This window comes from Delphinus delphis, chromosome 4, assembly GCF_949987515.2.
Source record: "Delphinus delphis chromosome 4, mDelDel1.2, whole genome shotgun sequence".
NCBI classification, from domain to species: domain Eukaryota; kingdom Metazoa; phylum Chordata; class Mammalia; order Artiodactyla; family Delphinidae; genus Delphinus; species Delphinus delphis.
Window position 1 is genome coordinate 54,400,497 of NC_082686.1, and position 24,356 is coordinate 54,424,852.

At 38.1% G+C, this 24,356-nt stretch overlaps 1 protein-coding gene across 8 annotated transcripts in view; it reads left to right on the forward strand.

Annotated features, from left to right (window-relative positions):
- BBX (BBX high mobility group box domain containing) overlaps positions 1 to 24,356 on the forward strand; it is a 282,022-nt gene that overhangs the window by 213,335 nt on the left and 44,331 nt on the right. For all 8 annotated transcript variants that reach the window (XM_060010595.1, XM_060010596.1, XM_060010594.1 and 5 more), the window contains 3 exons: positions 3,517 to 3,597; positions 6,874 to 6,948; positions 16,339 to 16,419. In XM_060010595.1, coding sequence (XP_059866578.1) covers positions 3,517 to 3,597; positions 6,874 to 6,948; positions 16,339 to 16,419 — 237 coding nt within the window. The remainder of the gene's footprint in view (positions 1 to 3,516; positions 3,598 to 6,873; positions 6,949 to 16,338; positions 16,420 to 24,356) is intronic.

Genomic DNA, 24,356 nt, shown 5'->3' on the forward strand with positions numbered 1-24,356 from the left:
ACCAGGGAAGCCCTGGTTATTTGTTTTAAATAGACTACAATGCTTTATAGAACATTTGTGTTGTAAATCAACTATGCTTCAATAAAATTTTTTTTAAAATTTGTGCCTACAGTCTTTTCGCTCTGTGTCTTCTTGCTGGTGGCATTGTTTCTTTTTCAATGCTCTTCCTTTTTTAAAAAAATTTATTTATTTTATTTATTTTTGGCTGCGTTGGGTCTTTGTTGCTGCACGTGGGCTTTCTCTAGTGGTGGTCATCGGGGGCTACTCTTCGTTGCAGTGTGCGGACTTTTCACTGCAGTGTCTTCTCTTGTTGTAGTCGCAGAGCATGGGCTCTAGGCGTGCGGGCTTCAGTAGTTGTGGCACGTGGGCTCATGGGCCTAGTTGCTCTGTGGCATGTGGGATCCTCCCAGACCAGAGCTCGAACCCGCATCCCCTGCAGTGGCAGGTGGATTCCCAACCACTGCGCCACCAGGGAAGCCCCTCTTCCTTTTTCTTATCCCCACTCTTGGCCCCTTCTGATTTGCTGCTTCTGTTCATTCTGTGGCCTAGAAAGTCAGGTAACCACACAGCTTAGTAGTAAGCCAACTCTTCTGGCTCCTAATTTTGTGCTGTTTCCATTATACTACACTGAAAATAAAGGCTAAACCCACAGTGCTTTAAAGTAAGAGTAACTAGATTTTAAAAGGAGACGTTATCCACTACAGTAAAATGCATAGCCTCAGTGACTATAATTGCTGTTTTAACCATTGGACAGCCTTTGTTGTGTGATTCCTGGCCAGGTCATTGAGATTCCTCATATTCATAAACACAGAGAATCAAGTCAGTCAACCAGTATTCATTGTGCATCTATTGTGCATCAGGTGCGTGGGGAGCACAAACATGCACGCATAGACTTCTCTGATTGCATAGTACAATTGACATAACGTGTAGGATTATAGATGTCTTGATAAGTACTTACATTTGAATTCTCCATACAAATAGAAAGTTTTATTTAAGACCGTCCATCATAATGATTGCAGAGGGTCTCATTTAACTTTAAACCTTTATGACTAGATGCATAGTCATGGCCATATTATCTATAATGGCACTTAAAAGAAAGTTAACTTTTCTTCTTACAGTTAATATGAACTCTAATTGAGCCATAGGTTAACTAATCTCATAAATGATAACTCTCATGCATCTGCATCATGGGATTAGAAATAAAAATGTGTGTTATATATTATATAGGCTTTATATAGGGTAGTTACTCTATATGATAATATACTTAATTCTAAATATCTCCATAGCTTTCTGTCATGTGTACAACCTACATTATTAAAGTTTTATAAAGTCACTTTATAATTTTTATTTAGTCCTAGGCTCTATTTTATTTTATTTTAATTTTTGGCCACGCAATTTGTGGGATCTTAGTTCCCCGACCAGGGATTGAACCTGGGCCACGGCAGTGAAAGCACCAAATCCTTAACCACTGGACCGCCAGGGAATTCCCTAGGCTCAATTTGAAGCAAAATTTTGATTATTTACCAAGATATCTAGGGGTTAAGCACACAGGTTTTCTTTATAAACCAGGACAGTATTGATTTTTTTTCATTGTTTAGAAATTATAAAGATACAGTTCATTCAAGTATTCCTTCCAATGAAGGAATTTTTGGTGGCTAGTAATTTCAGGATTTGCTGGCCTTTTTTAGTACATTTTGTGTCTCCTTGGCTTCAAAGTTTTAGAAACCAAATAAAAACTTCTGGACTTTTTGGCACACTAGTTTTCAAATAGTCGAGTGACAGGGAGGGAATCAAGCTTTGGCAGCCAAACCACAGGTGGCAAATTAACTAAAGCTTCTGCACCTTTTCTATGGAGCTTATCACTGGAAGAAGTTGGCCATTACCCTTTCAAATCCAAAGGTGACAATTAAAATTTTAAATGCTTATTCCTGCCCAGTGGCCTATGACGTTGTTAGAGAAACACATCTTCCATGTCTACTGAAGAAGTTCAGTGAGAAACTAGTTTTAGGAACATAACCTGGGTGACTGCCAGCTTTTTCCATAGATTCAACCATCTAATTTAATCACATGCAGCTATTAAAATTACATTGGAAAAGGTTTAATAACAGGAAAATCAATGTATTGTTAAAAACGAACATTTTGTAACTGTAATACATCGTCCCATTTCTGTTGAAAACATTATCTATACACACAACTGGAAGAATATGCATGGACTATTACCAGTGCTTATCTTTGGGAGATGATTCTTCTGTGTTTTTTTTTTTTCTTCAGATTTTCAATAGTGATCTTGGATTATTTTGTTGTCAGAAACATGTTATTAAAAAGTATTTTTAACTTTTATTTTTCCTCTAAAGTGAAAGATAACTTGTTCCCTGAGACTCTCTAACCTTGTCATTCAGGAAAGGAGAGAGAGGGGACACACTGTTTTGGTGTTTAGAAGACATGTTGTCAATTTTGATTTAGTTAATTCAACAAATACTTGAGTATCTACATTGTGCCCAGGCAATGTTGAGGATTCTGCATTATACAAAATCCCTGGGAGAAGATGCACCATAAACAGATATTTATGCTTGTGGTGGTCAGTGCTAAGTGCTATAATAAAAAAGAATAAGGGGATTATTGAATGTCGGGGAGTAGAGACGTCATTTACCTGTCTGGTCCTACGTTCCTTTATCTGTAAAAAAGGTTAGATCAGAGGGATGCTGAAATCCTTCCTCTCTAACATTCTGTGACTCCTGTGACTTTTGAATTATAGGCTACCACCTAAGTTATTATTTCACCCAAATGCAGAAATGGGTCAATTTTTAACATTGAGATAAAGAGGAATTATGTATCCTGAGAATAGTACTTGATAAACAGCAAGAATTTTTAAAAAAATTAGTGGTGTTTCTGTAACTGTTGTTAATAATGAAAATCACAGGTAAAGATGGTAGAGCGTTAAATGTTTACCCAGTGTCGTAAATAATATAGAAGAATATATTATAAAGGAAATTTCTCTTAGGAAAATAGTACTAACTTTTCTAAGATTGGGGCTTGTATATAAATACATGAAAGCCCTGGAAAACAAAAATTGGACCTTAGTTTTGTTTTCCCAAAAGGTTTATAATCGAAACTCATTTGCGTTTTCATGTGGTCAGGTTATATGAAATAGTGGGGAAACACAGAACATGGAAGAAGTAGATATTCTTTGGATTTGGTTGCAGAAAGCCAAGAGATCAAATAGGCATCATTGTAGACATTTCTCTTTGATTAATAGTAATTTTTCTGAAATGCATTGTCCTGTCTATCTCCTACAATTTATGGCATTATTTAGAAGTTGAATGAACATATAAAACTTGATAAAACCTTGTGTAAGACTTTGCAGAATATAACTACCTTTTTGTCACAGTACTGCCTCAAATTTGGGGAGTCAAAACCATTCCTTCCTCAGATAGGAATGTTTTACGTGACATTTGTCTTCTGTTGTCTTCCAGAAGCTATTCTTATGATGCCTCATACCACCTTTCTTTGTTTCAGATATCCTCTGGCACCTGCAGGCCTGATGTTTCAGAATCCTCTGAATTGCGTCAGAAGTCACCATTATTTCAGTTTGCCGAGGTAATATATTACAATTTATACTTAATGAAATTGTAAAGTGAGCTTAAATTTGGGCTGATGAAAGTAACTTAAAGCAAAGAAGAACCCTGCGTTCTTAGCTCAAGTAATCATAAAACGGAAAATAGTACCAAATTCTGGAACTTTAGAGTCTCTTAATTAAGGAATAAATATGTTTATAGAAGCTTGTTATTAACTCATACTAAATATTATTGCACTGAAACCTCATCACTAATTTTTATTCATGGATAGGGAAGTTAAGAATATAATTGAACTATTTTTAGAACTTAGTCATTTATCAGATATTGATTTGTCAGGTATTAAATCAGAAGACAGAATTGACTCATGGTTATTGGCTGTGCATTCCTTTTTATTTATTTTAAGTAAACTTCTCTTAATTGAAACTTTAGCATGCAGTTGGCAGTTTTCAAAATCTTATGTCTTGTGTCAGACCTGTTTGGCTCAGTATGTCTCTGACATATTCAGAGATGATGTAGAAAAGCACATTATCCTTGACATCAAGTCTAAAGGTTAAGACTGCTTCCCAAAATATCTGCATTTACCCTAGAACTCAATATGGAGCCATCATTGATTACTTTTTTCTAAACTTTAAACCACATGGTCTTCCCTTGATCATTCCAATTGTCTTTCACTAGACCTTCTTTCACACTGTCATCCTTCCTAATGTTTGCCCCTTGTGGTACAGTTTTGTACAAAGGAGAGCATATTTTTAGTTTCAGAATTTTTTCTCCTCTAGTGTCCTTTCCTGGTGGTTCTCAACATTTCATTGGCAGAATTACTTTTCACACTGGCATATTAGGTCATTCCTTTTATGACATTGTTTATTATATGCCTAAATGTCCTGCTGATATCACCAGAATGTTTTAATATATATTTGCTCACATAATACTCCTTATCTATCACTTTCCTTTCTGCTCTCTGTGAGATGTGCCATGAATTCCAATTGTTTTTTATATTGTTTCCTCAAGAATTTAATGTAATAGCAGATTCAATCTGCACTCCCTTTTAAACAGTAGTTTTAGACATATTAAATAATGTTAGTCTCAACTTTGAAAGCAGAGATACTTAACCAGTGAACCCTGGTGAAAGATGTAGTGAAATCTCTCAAATTTCACATGAAATTTTGGGTGTGTTGACACACGTGCATGTTTTTGGTTACTACAGCAAACCAGATTCCAAAGAGATCCCTGACCCTAACCTAATATTTCTTCAGGAGCTCCCTATTCATGTCAACATCTCCTTTATCCCAATATTAATTTGGAGAAACATCCTTTTGTTTAAAGACTTGTGAAATGCTTTTCAAAAATCTAGATTGTTTATACTACTGGTTCTGTTTTGTTCACTATCTAATTTAATCCTGGAAGAAATATATTGTATGGGCTTCCCTGGTGGCGCAGTGGTTGAGAGTCTGCCTGACGATGCAGGGGACATGGGTTCATGCCCCTGTCCGGGAAGATCCCACATGCTGCGGAGCGGCTGGGCCCGTGAGCCGTGGCCGCTGAGCCTGTGCATCCGGAGCCTGTGCTCCGCAACGGGAGAGGCCACAACAGTGAGAGTCCTGCGTACCGCAAAAAAAAAAAAAAAAAAAAGAAAAGAAATATCTTGTAGGTCAGGCATTTCCCCTTACACAAACTATTTATTTTCTTTAACTTTTATAGAGGGTTTGTAGGAGTGAAAAGTCATGTCGGAAGTAAGACCTACAGTTTATAATTCCCAGGATTTCAGGAACATCCTTGTGGATTCATATCTGCAGTCTGTCACAGCTTGCACACGGAGGTCTTTTGAAATGATAGGTTTCATGGTTTGACCAAGAAGAGTTCTACATCTTTACCCTGAAATATTTTCAAAGTACTTGGTTAGATCTTAGCCATTTACGACAATTTGTATATGTCTAGTTTGTTAAATAGGATCTGGGAGATCTCTTTTCTTTTTACTGATATTTGTTCTAAAAATCCTTATTTGTCTGATAAAAAGGTACAGTGGAATTAAAAATTTCCTAATGCCTTCAGCAGTGAATAGAGTCAATAATTCCATCAGGCTCTCTTCTAATTTTTTCTTATCCCTAAAATTGACTTTGATATTGTATCACCAACTGGCTCCATTGTTTTTCTAAACAACTTAATTTAATTAATATGAAAAAGTGATTGCTGGGATTGAGGAGTCATGATCAAGCTGCATGTATTGCTCAGTAAGTTCCCTTTGATGGAGTCGGTGAGCACAGTTAATTGAAGAAAAAGACTTTTGTGGAACTGGAAATGGGCTGAATTTACAATGCTCACGCTTTCTGCACTTGTGACTCATTTTCACCCTAGTTTGTAGTTGTATAGAAACTTTGTTCACTTTGAAACCAAAATTAATAACTGACCTTGCTCTCAAAACATTCTAAAAACTATTTCCATGTGGCCCTCAGAGCAAACTTTTAATGAGGCTACCATAATCACCAAATAGAAACAAAAGTTCTCCTAGCTGAAGCAAGGATGGTGTGACAGAATCCTCTATCCACTGTCAGACACCTGAGGGTGTGTGTGTGTGTGTGTGTGTGTGTGTGTGTGTGTGTGTGTGTGTGTGTTGGATGGGAGGATGCATGGTGTTATAAAATAAAGAAATGCTGTTCGTATTCAATAAACAATTTATTGAGTTTTGGTGCCATGCCAGGCAGTGTATTCTATGGCTTATTTTCTTCTTACCATAATCCTGTAAAATGGGGATTATCATCATCATCAGTTTACAGTTGGGAAAAATAAATCTCAAGAGAGATTAGCTGAGCTGCCCAAGGTCATGTAGCTAGTGAGTAGCAGAACTAAGATTCAGTCCCAGATACTCTGACCCACATGGTTTGCTTCTCCAACCCTGTTTCACAGCTGTCTCAAAGCAGAGAACAGCTTGAGGGGAGTGCTGTAGGGAGGAGAGAGATTTACTTGCAGCTTTCAACTTTTAATAATATTTTAGAAAATTCACTAAAATAAGGAAATTTATCTCTACAGGTGTCCTCAACTGCTATTTGATACATATCTGACACCCTTTCAAGAGACAAGGCAAATGAGCCAAACTCAGTCTTTTTTGTTCTTTCCACATGTGTTTTTAGAAACATGGCCTTTGTCTTCATTTATCATTGATACTGTTTTTCTAAAAGGGATTGAGGGTGATGACTCATGTCTTAATCTTTATCTGTGTGTACAGTGGAAATATTTGGCAGAATCTATGAGCCTGTTATGGTAAAATGTCCTTGTGCTTTAAAAATTATTTGTTTCCTTTCAGATATCTTCAGGTACCTCCCACCCTGATGTTCCTTCAAAACAATGTCAAGCATCAGCCTTGTTTCAGTTTGCAGAGGTATGGCCTTCTTTTTTGTTGTTGTTGTTGTTTTGCCTTTTTTTTTTGAATTTTTGAATTTTATTTTATTTATTTTTTTATACAGCAGGTTCTTATTAGTCATCAGTTTCATCCACATCAGTGTATACATGTCAATCCCGATCTCCCAATTCATCACCTCACCACCCACGCCGCCCCGCCGCTTTCCCCCCTTGGTGTCCATACGTTTGTTTTCTACATCTGTGTCTCAATTTCTGCCCCGCAAACTGGTTCATCTGTACCATTTTTCTAGGTTCCACATATATACATTAATATACAATATTTGTTTTTCTCTTTCTGACTTACTTCACTCTGTATGACAGTCTCTAGATCCATCCACATCTCAACAAATGACCCAATTTCGTTCCTTTTTATGGCTGAGTAATATTCCATTGTATATATGTACCACATCTTCTTTATCCATTCGTCTGTCAGTGGGCATTTAGGTTGCTTCCATGACCTGGCTATTGTAAATAGTGCTGCAATGAACATTGGGGTGCATGTGTCTTTTTGAATTATGGTTTTCTCTGGGTATATGCCCAGTAGTGGGATTGCTGGATCATATGGTAATTCTATTTTTAGTTTTTTAAGGACCCTCCATACTGTTCTCCATAGTGGCTGTATCAATTTACATTCCCACCAACAGTGCAAGAGGGTTCCCTTTTCTCCACACCCTCTCCAGCATATGTTGTTTATAGATTTTCTGATGATGCCCATTCTAACTGGTGTGCGGTGATACTTCATTGTAGTTTTGATTTGCATTTCACTAATAATTAATGATGTTGAGCAGCTTTTCATGTGCTTCTTGGCCATCTGTATGTCTTTGTTGGAGAAGTGTCTATTTAGGTCTTCTGCCCATTTTTGGATTGCATTGTTTGTTTTTTTAATATTGAGCTGCATGAGCTGTTTATATATTTTGGAGGTTAATCCTTTGTCCATTGATTCGTTTGCAAATATTTTCTCCCATTCTGAGGGTTGTCTTTTCGTCTTGTTTATAGTTTCCTTTGCTGTGCAAAAGCTTTTCAGTTTCATTAGGTCCCATTTGTTTATTTTTGTTTTTATTTCCATTACTCTAGGAGGTGGGCCAAAAAAGATCTTGCTGTGATTTATGTCAAAGAGTGTTCTTCCTATGTTTTCCTCTAAGAATTTTATAGTGTCCAGTCTTACATTTAGGTCTCTAATCCATTTTGAGTTTATTTTTGTGTATGGTGTTAGGGAGTGTTCTAATTTCATTCTTTTACATGTAGCTGTCCAGTTTTCCCAGCACCACTTATTGAAGAGACTGTCTTTTCTCCATTGTATATCCTTGCCTCCTTTGTCATAGATTAGTTGACCATAGTGCGTGGGTGTATCTCTGGGCTTTCTATCCTGTTCCATTGATCTATATTTCTCTTTTTGTGCCAGTACCATATTGTCTTGATTACTGTAGCTTTGTAGTATAGTCTGAAGTCAGGGAGTCTGATTCCTCCAGCTCCTTTTTTCCCCTCAAGACTGCTTTGGCTATCCGGGGTCTTTTGTGTCTCGATACAAATTTTGAGATTTTTTTGTTCTAGTTCTGTGAAAAATGCCATTGGTAATTTGATAGGGCTTGCATTGAATCTGTAGATGGCTTTGGGTAGTATAGTCATTTTCACAATATTGATTCTTCCAATCCGAGAACATGGTATATCTCTCCATCTGTTTGTGTCATCTTTGATTTTTTTCATCAGTGTCTTATAGTTTCAGTTTGCAGAGGTATGGCCTTCTTTATATATATATATATATATATATATATATATATACACACACACACACACACACACACACACACACACACACACACACATTGGGTTCAGAAAACTTACTGAGCTCAGGAAGTATTGGAATGGAATTTTATAACATATAGAGAACTTTAGGCATGCCTCTTGCCATTACTAACATAATACACATGGGAGGCTGCTTATTGCTTTTTGCTGCCTTTTCTCTAATCACAGATCAGCTCCAGAATTTATACCCATTTTACAAGCATTCATTAAAGAGTTCACGTAGAATACACACTTTCCAGTAATTCATTTATTTCATTTTGCCTTGTTTTTAACTTATTTTAAAAGCTTAGGAAAATTGTCAACGTGAAGGCCATAGCATTCCAATTCATTAAATTTTTCCAGTAGTGAAATTAGATGCTGTAGTTGATGAATAACTCTCACAGTGAATGCAGGGGTGAATAGGACCTATTAGATCATCAGTGCTTAGCTTTGGGTGTGATGTAGCTTCAGCCAGTATTTTTATTAGTGTTTAACCCTGGGCTTAGGTCAGGTCAGCTCATGCACGATCTTAGATTTCTTCAGATTGTCAGCCAGAGAGAGAGAGTACACACTAGAGAGTATTTTCTTGGTTGGTATGATGAGAGGCAAATCTGATAATGCTTGATTTTGCCACAGAAGCCCTGGCCTCAACCGTATGCTCATTTCTAATGAGCACTATATGACAAATAATAAAATATATCCCTTTTGTAAAAATAAGATGCCTTCTGCTTTAGGTCTTTCCCCATTTTCCTTTTTATTAATTTCAACCAAAAATGCATATAATAGGGGCTTCCCTGGTGGTGCAGTGGTTGAGAGTCTGCCTGCCGATGCAGGGGACACCGGTTCGTGCCCCGGTCCGGGAAGATCCCACATGCCACGGAGCGGCTAGGCCCGTGAGCCATGGCCGCTGAGCCTGCGCGTCCGGAGCCTGTGCTCCACAACGGGAGAGGCCACAACAGTGAGAGGCCCGCGTACCGCAAAAATGCATATAATAAACTAAGCAATTTTTTATAGGGTTGAGAGAAAATGACAAGCAAGACTGTTCTGTTTAATATTGATGTATTGAATCACTTTGATTCATTTGCATAAAGAGTGCTGCATAAATGAAATGTAAAATTATATCCTTTTGGCAAGAGAAAACCCAGCATCTTATTTTGAAAATGAGAAAAAATTACTTTTAGCGCTTACATTAAAAAAAAAAAAAAATGCTGCTTCCTCTTTGGACACTTGTGTCAACCACCATGACTTGATCCAACCCTCTGGCCTGTTTATCTCTTAGGCTTCTCTGCCACAGTTTTTGCTTTACTCGTTGAGGGCTATTGTATAAAACTGGTAACAAAAATATCATATAATGGTATCATTTCACGAAGAACAATTTGCTTGATGAATCTGAATAAATTAAGATTTTATCATAATTTTTCATTATGATAAACAGGCTTTTCTTTTCATTGTGTGGGCAATAGTTTTGTTTAATATTTCCTTGCTTTCCTCTAGTCATTGACATCCTTTTACTTGATACTAATAATTTTTTCAAAGGTAAAAAAGAATTTTGACATGATGACTGTAAATTTATTTTTAATGTTGGTACCTGAGCAGTCCCATCCAACCTTTTAGAAACAGCTCCTTCAAAACAGAAGTTGTTTGCCATATATTCCTTTTGATTAAATTCTACACTCTGTAGCATGAATATCAGAACGTAGTGGCTCGTCTTTGACACATCTGATATTTACATATGCACTATTTACCAAGAGTTTTCAATTTAATTAAAAATGTTTGTATGATATACCTCAGCTGATGCATTTCTAACAGGTATTGCCACTCAGAGTGTGGTTCTTGTTTAAGTGAGATGACCATCAGATTTATTAGGTGCCTCAAAGCCCTGGGCAGCTCTGAGGAACCAGTTTGATAGTGTAACAGCCACTGTCCTGTGATTCTGGAGAGTAAGATCCCATACCTCTCTTAAATTAATTTGTTCTTACTGCTCAGTACACTCACTCCTCCAAAAGAAAGTTTTTTTCTGGGGAAGAACCTCTTCTTACTTAGGATTTGTGCAGGGAGACATTTCCAGATGTTACTCCTCTCCTCAATGGCACTTGTCTTCTGAGGGTTTTTGACTGTGCACTTATAAGATTTGAGGAAGCTTTAAAAAAATTAATTTGAAAACTTATTATGAGTTGTTTCTGGCATCATTAACAGAGGAAGACATGCATGATGGAGAAACCAAAATAAAATGTTCTGCCCTAGAATCAAATACAGTTCCCCTTCTCAACTCCATATATTATTTTTCCCAGTTATATTTTGCATAGATTGACAATTAAGAGCCCTTGCAATTCCTAAGCAAATTAAATTATTACATACTTAGTTGTTTATTTGTAAATGTTATATGTGATTATACAAGAAAAGTATAGTACATGGTTCTCTAAGGATATTTGTGCTCTCCAGTCACTTTCCTCAGCTGACTCAAGAGAAGTTTCAGTCTCTTTCATGTTATGATCTGACCATATTGTCAGCCCAGTACTGGGCTAGTTTATTCAAAGCTAAACAATAGCTAACTAGATGAACTAATAAAATTATCTACTACAATCTGCTATGAGCATATCTATTGCAGTAGAAATAGAATAGCCTATAATTACTGTGATTGTATCCCTAAAACTCTTATAATTATTTCATAAAACACCCATCACCTTTGAGAAAGCACAAAGACTCTTGAAATTCTTGTTCTAATTAGTCTATAGCAGAGATTCTCAAACTTTAAAATACACCAGAGTCACCTCAAAGGCTTCTTCAAACACAGATTGCTGAACCCCACCCCCAAAGTTTCTTATTAAGTCTGCAGTGGGGCCTGAGAATTTGCACTTTCAACAAGTTTCCTATTAGGGAACCGCAATTTGAGATCACTGCTCTGTGGTTTGCAATTTTTACCACAGGTTATTAAATCAGCATTGGTAAGGCACTTTCTGGTATCTCTTGGAACTTACAGGGAAAGGGTTCAGTGAGGAAGGAATGGGCAGATAATAGAAATTTACCCAGTGGACCACTTTATACCCCTCATCCCTTTTCAGAGGGATTCTCAGTCCTATTATGTGCACTTAGAGAAAAGTAGGTGTTTGTATAATTTAGGAAACAATTTACTCTTTAAAAATGTTTAGCTTTGTAATATCACTTTAAGATCAGGCTTGCAAAATTCTTAGAGACCATTCGCATTAATTTCATTTACAAGTGTTCATAACTCTAGGAAGACATTAGCTATTGGTCATTTATCATGTAATACAATTATCCTAGAAACGCAGTTTTTAAAAAAACAGTAAGCCCTGGGCATTTCTTTAAGTTGAAAATATTTTTTCTTTTATGTCTTGGGTCTCCGTGTCACAAGCTGAGAAGGATATCTTTCCTTCTTAACCAAATCTGATAGTTTTCAAACCCATTGAAGTAACCTGCATGGAACCATGAAATTGAATAAAGAACATTTTGTTTGTAGGTTCCTCATAAATGTTTATGTTTAAAGGGAGAAAGATACATCTGCTTTACAAGATCTAGAAAGAAATATAGAGTGCAGAGCCTGTTTTCCTCGCATTTCAGCCTGTCTCCCATTCTGTATTGATGCTCATAATTCATCTAGATTCAACTCGGCCCTTCTGAAGAGCCATCACTCTGCTTCCAGGCTCTGATCCATTAAGTTTGTCAAAGTGAGTTTCCTATCTGCATTTTTTGTTGTTTACAGGTAGAGTGACACATCTGTCACTGTTTAGATCTTGTTTACTGAAGACTAATGACAAATGTAATGCCAGAAGGGAGCTGTTGTCTTCCGTTATTTAACAAGTCTGGAAGCCTTGCCTGGTCCACATATCCTCTTCTCTGCTGTGTGGCTGACTCTTACACCTAGAGTATATCTTTGCGTTGAAAAATTGCATATTTACTTTGAAGACAGGGAGCTAATCTGGACAATTTAGACAGGTAGATTTGAACATTAAAACTTTCCTTAGAAGGCTTTTACTTTGCCAATATAAATACAACCGTAATCTCACCAAGGTATCGTCACAATTGGATATAAGCAATAGGTGCACATTTAAAGCATTCATTTTCATGATGGAATGCCCAATATGTTACGGAATATTACACTCAACACAGACTCCATATACTCACACTGCAGCTCATTAGTGTGAAAGTCTTACATGGTTTATTAGAAGTGTTAATATTTCTTTTAAGGTAAGGAAGACCAATCATCTCATATTGTTCATTTGTTCTCTGATTCATTTATTCACTCAACAATTGTTAGTCATTTCCTCCCAGGCTACAGTGTTTATGATACCCCTCATAATTGCAAAAGCCTTCCAGCTAATTTGCTTTTGATCTTTACCACCTCTTTCCTTGGTGTGCGCCCCTACCTCAGTCAGCTATAAAATTAACAGTTTTAACACCCAGGGTGATAATTTTTCTTGGCGCTTTTGCTGAACATCACATACTTTTAACACCCACCCTGTTTATCAGAACATTCCATAATAGGCAGAGGAGAGACTACAGTGGAGTTAACAGATTAGCAAGCACCATCCAACTTGAGGAAAATAAAAAGCATAGCCATGAACATACTGTACAGTATGACCTGCTACTGCCCCCTACCCAGGAGGGTAGCATAACACACACTTTCCACCACTAGCTGACCTGTCATTGAAAAACATGTATTAGCTACATTATTCTTACTTGAAAGGATGTGTATGTCTCTTAAATAGAAAAAAAAACAAACAGGGAAATGAACAATGATATAACAAATTGGCATTACACAAGCTATGCTTATATTAGAAGCCATCAGAGATTACTGAGAGATTACATGAGATTACTGAGAGAAAATGTGTAAAGAAAAAGAGTGGGGGCCCTAAGACAAAACCCTGAGGGAAACATTTAAGTGCTCTCTATAGAAAGGAGAGCCAACAAAGAACAGCAAGGAGTGGCCTGAGAGGTAGGAGGAAAACAAGGACTCTGCAGTATTGGAAATCCAGAGGAGACTCTCAAAAGAAAGGTCAGCTATGCCCAGTGCTGCAGACATTAACATGTATTCAACCCCCTGCCCCCAATTAAGAAGCCAAAAGACATTTTTAGAAACTATATCTTACCGCTAAGTTCTTCTATGAAAATTTTATTGTTAGGTGATTCTAGAAACGTTGGACTGCTAAAATATGTTGACTCTCCCCCAACATCCTTTGAAAATAAGGCTTCCAGCAACCTTGAGCATTTAAAATACTGCCCTGTACCTACAAACAGGTAAAAATCCTCCCATAAGTGATGAGGAAAATAGTTCCTACTAAACATTAGGTGAGGGTTTCTTTTGCAAGGCAAGGAACCATTCTCAAGCCTCGACTCGAACAGCTGTGCATTAACTCAGCTGGCAGGTAATACATCCGAGCGGTCAGAAGTTCGACGCTGAGCCTCTGGGTGTGCCGTGCAGGCATTTGACAGGCTTCGTGGTAGTGCATGCGCGCGCGCGCTCACACAGACACACACACACACACACACACACACACAGACACACACACACACACACACACACACACACACACACAGCGTCGGGAACATAAACCTACAGCAGCAAAAGCGACAGCAGAGGGAGCCAGTGGAAGAGCTAGAAAACAGTGTCAGGCTGTGTAGGGGAGCATCACCCAGCTTGTTGTTCTCTTGCGGGTATCGTATGATTATGTGACAAATTTAATATTTTATAGATTATTAAACTTAATAATTCTCCTCTGACATTGCAATTTTTAATTCTGTTCTAATTTTAGTCTGTAACTAATGTTTGGAAGTGTCCTAAAAGAGTTTATTTATTAGTGTTAACAATGATAAATCCTTATTACTAATAATTGTAATGTATATTGAGAGCATAATGTGGGCTGAGCACTGTGCCGAACTCTTCACTCACATAACATCTGATCTTCACAGAAGTAATTAATATGGGGCAGGTATTGTTTCTATTTTGAAGGTGAAGATGAGGTCTTAATTACTTGCTTAAGTCCACACAGCAAGAAGTAATGAAGGCATGTTTGTCTGACACAAAAGCCATGTCCTTTCTATTATACAACCTTGGTTCATGGGACTGGCATTGATGTTCAGTACTTCTTTCCCCCAAGTCACTAGAGTCAGTGATTATATTAAATGTGTTTACTTCTCTTAGTCTAGTGATAAGCTTAGTAATTGAATTCACCTTGTCTAAAAAAGGAGAAATGGCATATATCAGAGGAAATTCAGCTAGAGGAAAATCTTCAAAATGATTCAGCCCCTAAGTTGATCTTCTAAAGAAAAAGTAAGTGATTAGGATAAATAGGAAAGGACTCTTTGAAAAATGATAGTACCCAGGAAGAAAAATTCCTTAAAACTTTCTTAAACTAGTCCCTTCTGAGTGGCCCAGGTAGCTTATTAAATATTTGGCTCTTATTCAGCAGGTGTTCTAGGGAGAATTTTCTCTAGCAGTAAGTCGCCAGTCTCTTCTGGGGCTGACAGCTCCATAGAATTCCCTGGGGGTCTTGGGGTCACCTGTAAGGTATAGACACAAGGTAGGTTTACCTCCTAAACTGAACTGAGAAATACCTCTGTCTTAAACTGAGAAAGAATTCAGAATCACGAAGAATATTAAAAGCTTAGACCATAGCTAGCTGCTCTAATGATGATAGAAGTTCTCTAGGAGAAGAATACTTTGTAAAGATCTTTAAGAATGTATGCCCTTCTCCATTCTTTATGGAGTTAAGCTAGAAATTGAAAATTAAGTTTTCATATAAAAACGAGAAAGGACAGTGCTGTTCATTGTTATTAGTGCCTGGCTGCTGTTGCACCAGATTTGCAGAAGAGGATGCAGTCACAGTGTCATGTTGTGTGTATGTCGATGTGTTACAACTTAGTTCTTAACTGTATGGCTTCTTGAGATTTGTGGTCTTGACTGTCAATCTTTGTGTACTTCAGAGCATACTCTCAGAGCCAGTGCCAGTGTTTTATGTAAAACTTTTAGCTTCACCAGCTCTTGTCATATTGCCTAGCACATTTATGTTGGATTCTCAAAACAAAATTTGTTGACTGTCTTGTTGGCTGTCTTTTCACAGTGATTCCAAATATATTTCAACAAAAAATTAACTAATTGCTTTTTAGTAAATATAAAATGACATTAAATCTCTTTTCTATGTGGCAAGTTGCTGAGTTGGTATTTATATGGAAATGGAAATGCATAATTTGTTTTAAGGTGGTAGAGTTATTAAATTTAGGGCCTGGAATTCTCAAGATAATAATACTCTTGTCATCCAACAGCCACCCAAGCCACTCCTGTTTTGTTTTTTTTTTTTTTTAACATCTTTATTGGGGTATAATTGCTTTACAATGGTGTGTTAGTTTCTGCTTTATAACAAGGTGAATCAGTCATACTCCTGTTTTTTTGTTATTATTTTTGAGGCTATTTACTAAAATTGGTTTCAAAATTATAATCCCAAGCGTATTTGGTACTTGGGAGCAATGACGTTCTCATTAAACTAAGGAAAGTTCCTGAATATATGTGAATGGGGAGTGAAAATTCTGATATCACAATTAATATTCCTTATGTGAATTGTTTTCAATATAGATTTCTTCGAACACTTCACAGTTGGGCAGTGCTGAACCTGTAAAACGCTGTGGGAAGTCTGCACTCTTTCAACTGGCAGAGGCAAGTTCTAAGAATATGTTGTGATAAGATCTGCAGTGGTCGAAGTCACAAAAAAGTTAATCGTAACTGTGTTCCCTAAACGGTACCATCTCACCTGTGACCATAAAGTGTGTTGTATCTAATTTTCAACAATGAGAGGGTTAACCTTTAATTTAAGGAAGTGGACTTTTGCTACGAAAAGTCATTAAGCATTGAAAAAGGTTACCCGGGGAAATTGCAAAATCTTTTTCACAGGTAGTATTTTAAAATAAGGTCAGTTTTTGTCTCTCTCAAATTGGTTAAGTAAGTACATCCTAAACCGAGAAGAATGGCCTACGTCATTTTCCTCTTCTCTGATTCTCTTGTGATATCTATAAATCCCTAGAAAGCGCTACTGTTAAGCTAGGTGGTTGATGTTTTAATTTGGGGTTGTTTTCAGTGAAGAACTCAAAGGATGTGTTCTAAAGTCTGGTTTTATAGCATCTATCAGTTGTACATTTGATGTGATGTGGGTGTAAAATGCTACTACTCCTTTGGCAAAGTAGAAAAGATGCTTTTGTAAAGCCTAAGAAGAACAGAGCCCTCACTTGGCGGGGGATGGTGGGGGGGAGAAGATGCCGGGAGTGGTCATTGCTGGGATGGGTGGCAACAAGGCTTCCTCTGCCAAGCTGGACCGATCTGCCCTATGGGGACTTGTGCAAGAAATGGCTTTAGCGCCTGGACACTGTTGTAGCAGTTTTCTCTTTTGGTGAGGCAAATTAGGAGGTACAAAATGAATGACCCAAAATCTCTATATTAAACTTCCTTTTCTCTCTTTTTTTCTGTCTTCCTTCCAATGAGTTCCTTCTGAGTTTTTTTGTGATATGGTTCTTTTATAAATTATTTGAGTTTATTGAACTTAATGGGACAACCTGTCATTTTCTAAATTTTATGGTAGCTTGTATCATAAAAATTAAGCAGTTTTAAATATCTTTATTTTTTTTTAAGTTTTATTTTATTTTTTTGGCCGCACCTCGTGGCTTGCGGGATCTTAGTTCCTCAACCAGGGATCGAACCCGGGCCCCAGCAGTGAAAGTGCTGAGTCCTAACCACTGGACCGTCAGAGAATTCCCCCTAAATATCTTTAAATTAAGCTTTTAAAGGCCAGCCAGATCCAAATTAGGAATATAAAAATAAAAAGGCCTGAAACAGTAAAGTATGTAAATAGTGGGACAAACTAATCCATTTTTGTCTGACATGAAGCTGACATGCTTCTTGTATAAGAGAAATTCAGACTCAAGTAGAGGGCTACTAATGACTAGAAAAATTAGGAATGCCCCAGGGAATAGTTTTTAAAAGAATTGGGTAAGTCAGTGGCAAAGTACTGCTTCTGATAGAACTAAAATAATAAAGATCTGGCAATGAGTCTGCCTTTAGAGTTGTAAACGTGTCTTAGTAAACAGGGAGACTATGAGGCCATAAATTTGTCCAGTATCTTTAAGACTCTACAGATTGTCAAGATAATTCATTTGAAAGAAGTGATTATTTTTCTTAAATAAGATGAATATGGCCCTTTCTGCCTTTCCAGGGGGGTGGGGTATGTACATATATACAGACATATCCATATGGTCTTTTAAATATTAAACAACACTGATTTATAAAACACACTAGCTTTCAGTGTGAATATTTGTTTATTAAATAGTTTTGTATTAGAAATGTATGGACCTTAGAGGTGCTTTGCCATGGGCGGGGTGCTAGAGCAGTGAATCTGTCTTCTCGTTTTCTTTCTTTGGCATAACAGTCACAAAAAAATGGATTCCCCATTAAATCAGAGCTCATTAAAAAGAACACTCTTCAAATTTGTAAGGATGCATCCCAAATATAAAACAGATGCTATGGTTTAACAGATGTTTCAATGTTGGTATCATAATTTAAAGGGGTAAAATGACTGCAATAAGCCTATTCCAATTATAGCAAATCAGCTTATACTCAGACTTAGTTTCTTATAACATCCAAGTAAAAATAATATGCTTTTGATGGAACAGGGTTGGTAAAAAATAATTTACCAAGAAAATCTCCTCACATTATTATTTGCACCACATGAATATGATGCCATAATGCTAATAGAGTGTGTTTTAGAATAACATCCTAAAGCCTTCCCAGTTTATAATTAAACATAAATATGTGCACAATGGATTAATCAGCATCTCTAAATAATCACCAGTAGAAATATGCTTCCTCAGTTATTTTTTATTCGTTGTGTATTTGATGTTCATTTTTTCTTGAACAGAGTATAATATTTAATTATTTGGGGTACCTCTTTAAATAAGTATGATAGGATATTGAGGAGGATTTTTCCTGTGGCCCAGAATTGATGCCATTGTCTGATATCCTAAGGGACAGCTTTAAATTTACACATTCTAAAGGGAAAGCCATCAACAAGCTACCTTCAGTTTGGGCTAGATTCTTCTCTTGGGATTTATAAAGAGACAGCCTTATCCAGCTGTCATCCCTTTACCACTCCAAGGGTTTCCCCACCCTAACCCCATGGGTGGGGCTATCATGGGATTGACAGTCATCTGGAATATTGTGGCTTTTCTCCTTGTCCTGTGGAGGAAAGCAGGCAGTGCTTTCCCTTCTTCACGCCTGGCCTCTGTCAAGCAGAGTGAAGACAGCTCTGAGAGAACCCCTGTTAAAGAGTAGGGGTCGTACTACCAGAAGTGTCTTCTCATGTTTTGGCGAGAAGCAAGCAATGTTTTAGACGTTGATTTACTGCGGTGCCCTTCACCTCTCTGACCAGGCCAAAAGAGAACTGGAGGAAGTCAGCAGCAGGGAGAGACTTAGCATAGCCTGACGCACTGTCTTGGCATTGCAAAGATGCATGAGTTTTCCAGGGGCCAAGTGAACAAGTAGAAAGTAGTTCAGCTTGATCAGGCAAGAGGCCACGGAATGGTCGTGGGGAGAGGGCAGGCCTGGGACCATCCCATCTCTCACTTGAGGACACTCTGAGGAACTCCCACAAACAGGAGTGATGTTCAGCTTGTTTGCACCAGGACAGCTGTCCCAGTACTAAAATACAAAATACTTCCTATTGTTGGTAAAAAGACTGGGACCCTACCCCTTGAGTACCTTTGCAGTAACTGCCAGCATCCCAGGTCTCCCCTATCCTTCTAGCGACTGGACAGCACAGCAAGGGGCCTGCAGCACCCTGTTCTACCCCTGAGACCACATCCCTTCTGATTGCTTAGCACCCCTGCCTGTTAAATATTTTGTAAGTTGTCTCTGTCCTTGGTATCTCTGTCAAGGTCATTTAGTCTTATGGGAGTTAGCAGGAACAGACAAAGACATAACCATGCACAGTTGGTTTTACCTGCACCATTCCTTCCTCTGTCCTCTCAACCAGAGGCTATATGTCTTGTGAAGGAAGGTCCAGGAACCAGCCCCAGAACTAACCATTCACCCTTCCCAGCTCCATTCTGGTGGGTGGACATAGGAGAAGGAGTGAATGAGGAGCCTTCCCAAAGACAGGGTTTGTTGCTTGCAAGAAAACTCTTCTCTTGGAGAGAAGCAAGAAATATTGTAGGCATATATTTATTGCTGTGCCCTACACCCACTTCAGCAGGCAAAAAGAAAATTGGAGGAGGCTGGCGGCAGATAGAAGGAGACTTTAGATTGGCCTGCACTCTCAGTTTGGGCATTGCAAGGAGCGCTCCCCATTTCCCAGCACCCCAAGCCAGGAGATGCTCTGGTGGAAGGGTCTGCTTCAGGCGTTTGATTGGCATTTTAAATTGGGTGGGTTTTTAATAGCTGAAAGTGACCTGAAAATTCTGGAATCCATTCCGGGTATTTTTCAGGAATCTACTCCAGCTAGGAAGGGAGATTTGGCATTGTGCTGCTGAGGTCAGGGAATTGTAAAAAATACAGTCCTTTATGTTTGAACCTCCATGAGATTCATACTGTTCAGTTAATCAGTTAATTGGCACAGGTACTATAATGTATTGTGTTTCCTTTCCTTTTGAAATTAATTAGGTCAGGTCACATAAAGAATAGCAAAGCATCCTCCTGGAGATCATTGTGTATTATAATTGCTATAGTTGGAGAGCACACAGAAACATCTTTATCTGTACATTTTAGTAAAGAAAATTCTACACTTAAAGATACCTGTTACTAATATTGCCTAGGACAGCAAGTGGAGCAGTTTATTCATTTATTCTAACAAACAGTAGTTTCTGAGGGCCTACTCCGTGCTATTAACAGCGAGGTTGTTCAAGCTACCTGCCTTCTTCTGAGATCAGTGGTATAGGAAGACCTTACCTCGAGATCCAGTTTTGGTGTTTGGTGTGCCATGAAAGGCTGGAGCATAAGCCTAAAAATATTACTATTTGTTTTACTTCTAATTTTTTTATCTGCAAGTAAGTTTTATTATCTAACGTAAGATAATAATGACCGACATTTATTATCTACTGTGTGCTAGGCACTTTTCTAGGTACTTTATATGTACTCATTGAATTCTCACATCTGTCCTTTGAGGTAAGTACTATTATCATTCCTCTTTTCCACAGTAAGAAACAAAAGGACAGAGAGGTTTTTGACTTGCCTGAGGTCATGTGAACAGGAAATATTAGAGCCTCCGTAGAAACCCAGTCAGTCTCTCCACAGCCTGGGCTCTTCAGCACTGTGCTATTCTGTCACCTTGTTTTAGATGAATAGAAAAGACTGTGCAAGTTACTTGTTATAGGAGTTTGCATGTTATAGAAGTCTCTGTGGAAGATAGCCTACTCCTACACACATGTGTATGGCTGAACAAAATGACAGATTGTTCAAGACTGCTGTCAGAGAAATGGAGCTGATATTTCCTTTTTTAAAAGTGATTCTACTTTTGAAACTGCCAAGATACATCCTACACCCTTAAATAAGTGAGTGCCTGTTTGTGAATATACTTTGGAAGATACGGGGAGGACTGTAGGAAATTACAGTGTATGCCTCCTGTTCTCCAGGAACTTATTCTCCAGTTGCAAAGAGGTAAAATATAAAAAGTTAAGGGATAAGAAATAAATTAATGGTGCAAGTGGTTTCACAGGAAAGCATGCAATGAAATGAGGAAGTTCAACTTGAGTGATACCAAAGTGAACGTGTAAAACCAGGAAACGGAGAAATTAATGTCAACTGGAGTGCTCTGGGGACCCAGCACAGGGGACAGAACGTGAAGAAAGATGGTTCTTGATGAAGGAGTTGTTGAGGAACAGAGGTTGAAACTAGCATCCTTTGGGCCACATCCAATTTTGTTAAGAGATGCTTTCTTTGGCCCACAATTTGTTGACCTGCATTATATCTTACATTTGAATTAGTGGCTAATATTTTAAAATTATAGATTTCAAATAAATGCGTACTCTGACCTCTCTTGAGAATGTAGAGGATCTGGAGACACTGGACCAGCCTTTCTGCATGAGAACAATTGGTCAGAGCTGATAAATGGCTGCCCCCTTAGAGGTGTTTGCTGTACAAATGTCACCGTCCTCTCCTTTCCCTACTGAGCCCCGACTCTGAGTCCAACAGTCATTGCCAACATCCATTTACACTTGTCCCCACCCCTTTATACCTAACCATCCAAACACAGTAGAGACTGTGATTTATGCATAATTAAATGGAGAGATGGGGGAGATAGAGCAAAGAGATAAAGGCAGGCAAACATGAAATAGGTAGATGACAAGTAAATCAGCTGGGCAGAGGGGAGGGCTGTGCTAGGAGGTATATGGAAGGTGAAGGTAGAGTGTAGCTGCAAGTCAGAATTGGGAGGGTGTTTAGTGTAAAGCAGAGAAATTTGTACTTGAAAATAACGAAGGGCGGTTGAAAATTTGGAGCAGGGGTGTGCAGTGGTGAGAGCAGCGCTTGGAGAGCCTCACTTGGCAGCTGTGTAGAACAGAGCGGAAAGCCTCTGTGGACGTCTGGGTGTGGGAAGACGAGAACCAGCATCGGGGGAGCTGGCAGTGGGCATGGGAGGCTGCAGGGGATTCAGGTGGATTTGGTGATCGAGTCAATGTGAGAGGTAAAGCAAAGGGGAGTCCGAGACAACTCCAGCTCTGAACCTGAGGGTGGGGAAAGAACGGCTTTCAGTTTACCCTGATCTTGGAGCCCAACCTCAGGAAACCTGGATGTTTGTGAACCGAGAGGGGGCCCCACAAGTAGAAAAGCAGAGATGAAAGATGCTGAAGGGGAAGGGATAACTGAAGAAATCCAGTACTGAAAGAGTCAACACGAGGGGATTGCCAGCTAGGTAAACAGTTGAGTTTGGAAAGCAGAAACCCATGTTTCTCTGAGCACAGAAGAAAGAAAGGTAAAACACGGTCACCCCAGGATTGCTGGATTTGTCTATGTTGTACTTTTCTTCTTTATCTCAATTCGTAAAACTGATAATCTGTTACGGTGAAGTTGAAGAAAGAGAATGCTGGATCTCTCTAGACATACTCTTCATATGTATAAAATGCAAGATTGTAGATATGGTGGGTCCAAGGGAATTGGAAAAGTTGTCATTAACCCTATTTATTAAAAAAGGGATGAAGACATTTTCAGAGACCTCAACACCCTAGTTTTTCCTTGCGTTCTAATTTGCAAAAAACCCTTTATAGTCAAATGGGTAGGTAAAGATGAATTTATTCTAGTACCTATAAAAATTAAATCTTATGGAAAATTATGGCTCACTTTAAGAAAAGATGAGTTATGTTAAAATTACAGAAATTCTATACTATATTGAAAAAAGTAGGAAATCCCACCCCCCCCCCACTGCCAATTATAGGTGGTATTTGATTGAGGTATGACTCCATTCAGGTGTTCTGTTGTGTCCTCATATCATTGATGTGCATTATCCTTTCACCCTACTGTAACCCCCTGAAGCCTAGAACCTCAACACGTAGTTCCCAAGTTCTCAGCTTCACCTGCACTCTTATCGTAAAATTGAATTCTAACACTTAACGATATATTAGAGGGGGCCTTTTGTTTGAAAGTGGTATGTTTCTTTCCTTCTTGTGCTGAGTTGCAAGTCATTTTCAGAAAACTCCTATTCTAAAACTTTTCATTTTATTTCCAATTGCACCAACTTCCTTTTGTAGGAACTGAAATATAGGAATGCACCTAATGACTTCCTTCAACACCTTTCGGGGAGACTTCAGTAAATGGCCTTTTGGAGCAAAGGCTATCCCCACCCCATCTAGTGTCTTCAGAAATGGTATAGTTTCTGAAGAAATAGTGAATAAACATTTAAACCACCATTTCACCTGGCCTAATTGTTTCAGCAAACCAAACAGTAGGCTACTTAATATGCACAGATTTTAGTACTGAGAGACACTTAGACCACTGTTCTGTGACCAGTTATCTTTTATAATAAAGAAAATTGAATTATCCTAGCAGTGATGCTATTCTTTATTCTCTGAAACCATTAACCAGTATATTTTTATGGCAAAAACATTCTGGTTCTATTTAATTATGGGAGACATGCACATCTTGGAAAAACACCGCGAAATGCCATCCTAGGGTTATGTCTACACTGTTATGGCAGATAATAAGCCAGTACAAAATGATTGTAAATATACCTTGGCTGCAAAACATTTGTTTTGTCTAAAAAGCAGAAATTTAGAAATGGAAACTTCTTGATTAGTGTCAGTGGGTCTGTTTCCATACTGCCTTGTTTTTAATCTAGCTGGCTCCTTTATAACAGACAATGAAAGACAAAATATAATTAAGAGTGAAATAATATGGTACATTTGGAACTACTTACCCATTTCTTTGTACCAGTTAAGAGCATCTTCTTCTGTGGTATTACTTCTCATCTAGTGCACGATTAATTATTTTTCACTGGCCATTTCACTCAGTCTTTTAAATCAGGACACATTAAAGAAATGAATCAGTATCTTAACATTTGTAGAAAGGAATACATTTTTAAATGTCTTTAAGGAGGTAAAAGCTTGGTGCCGCACAGATTTATT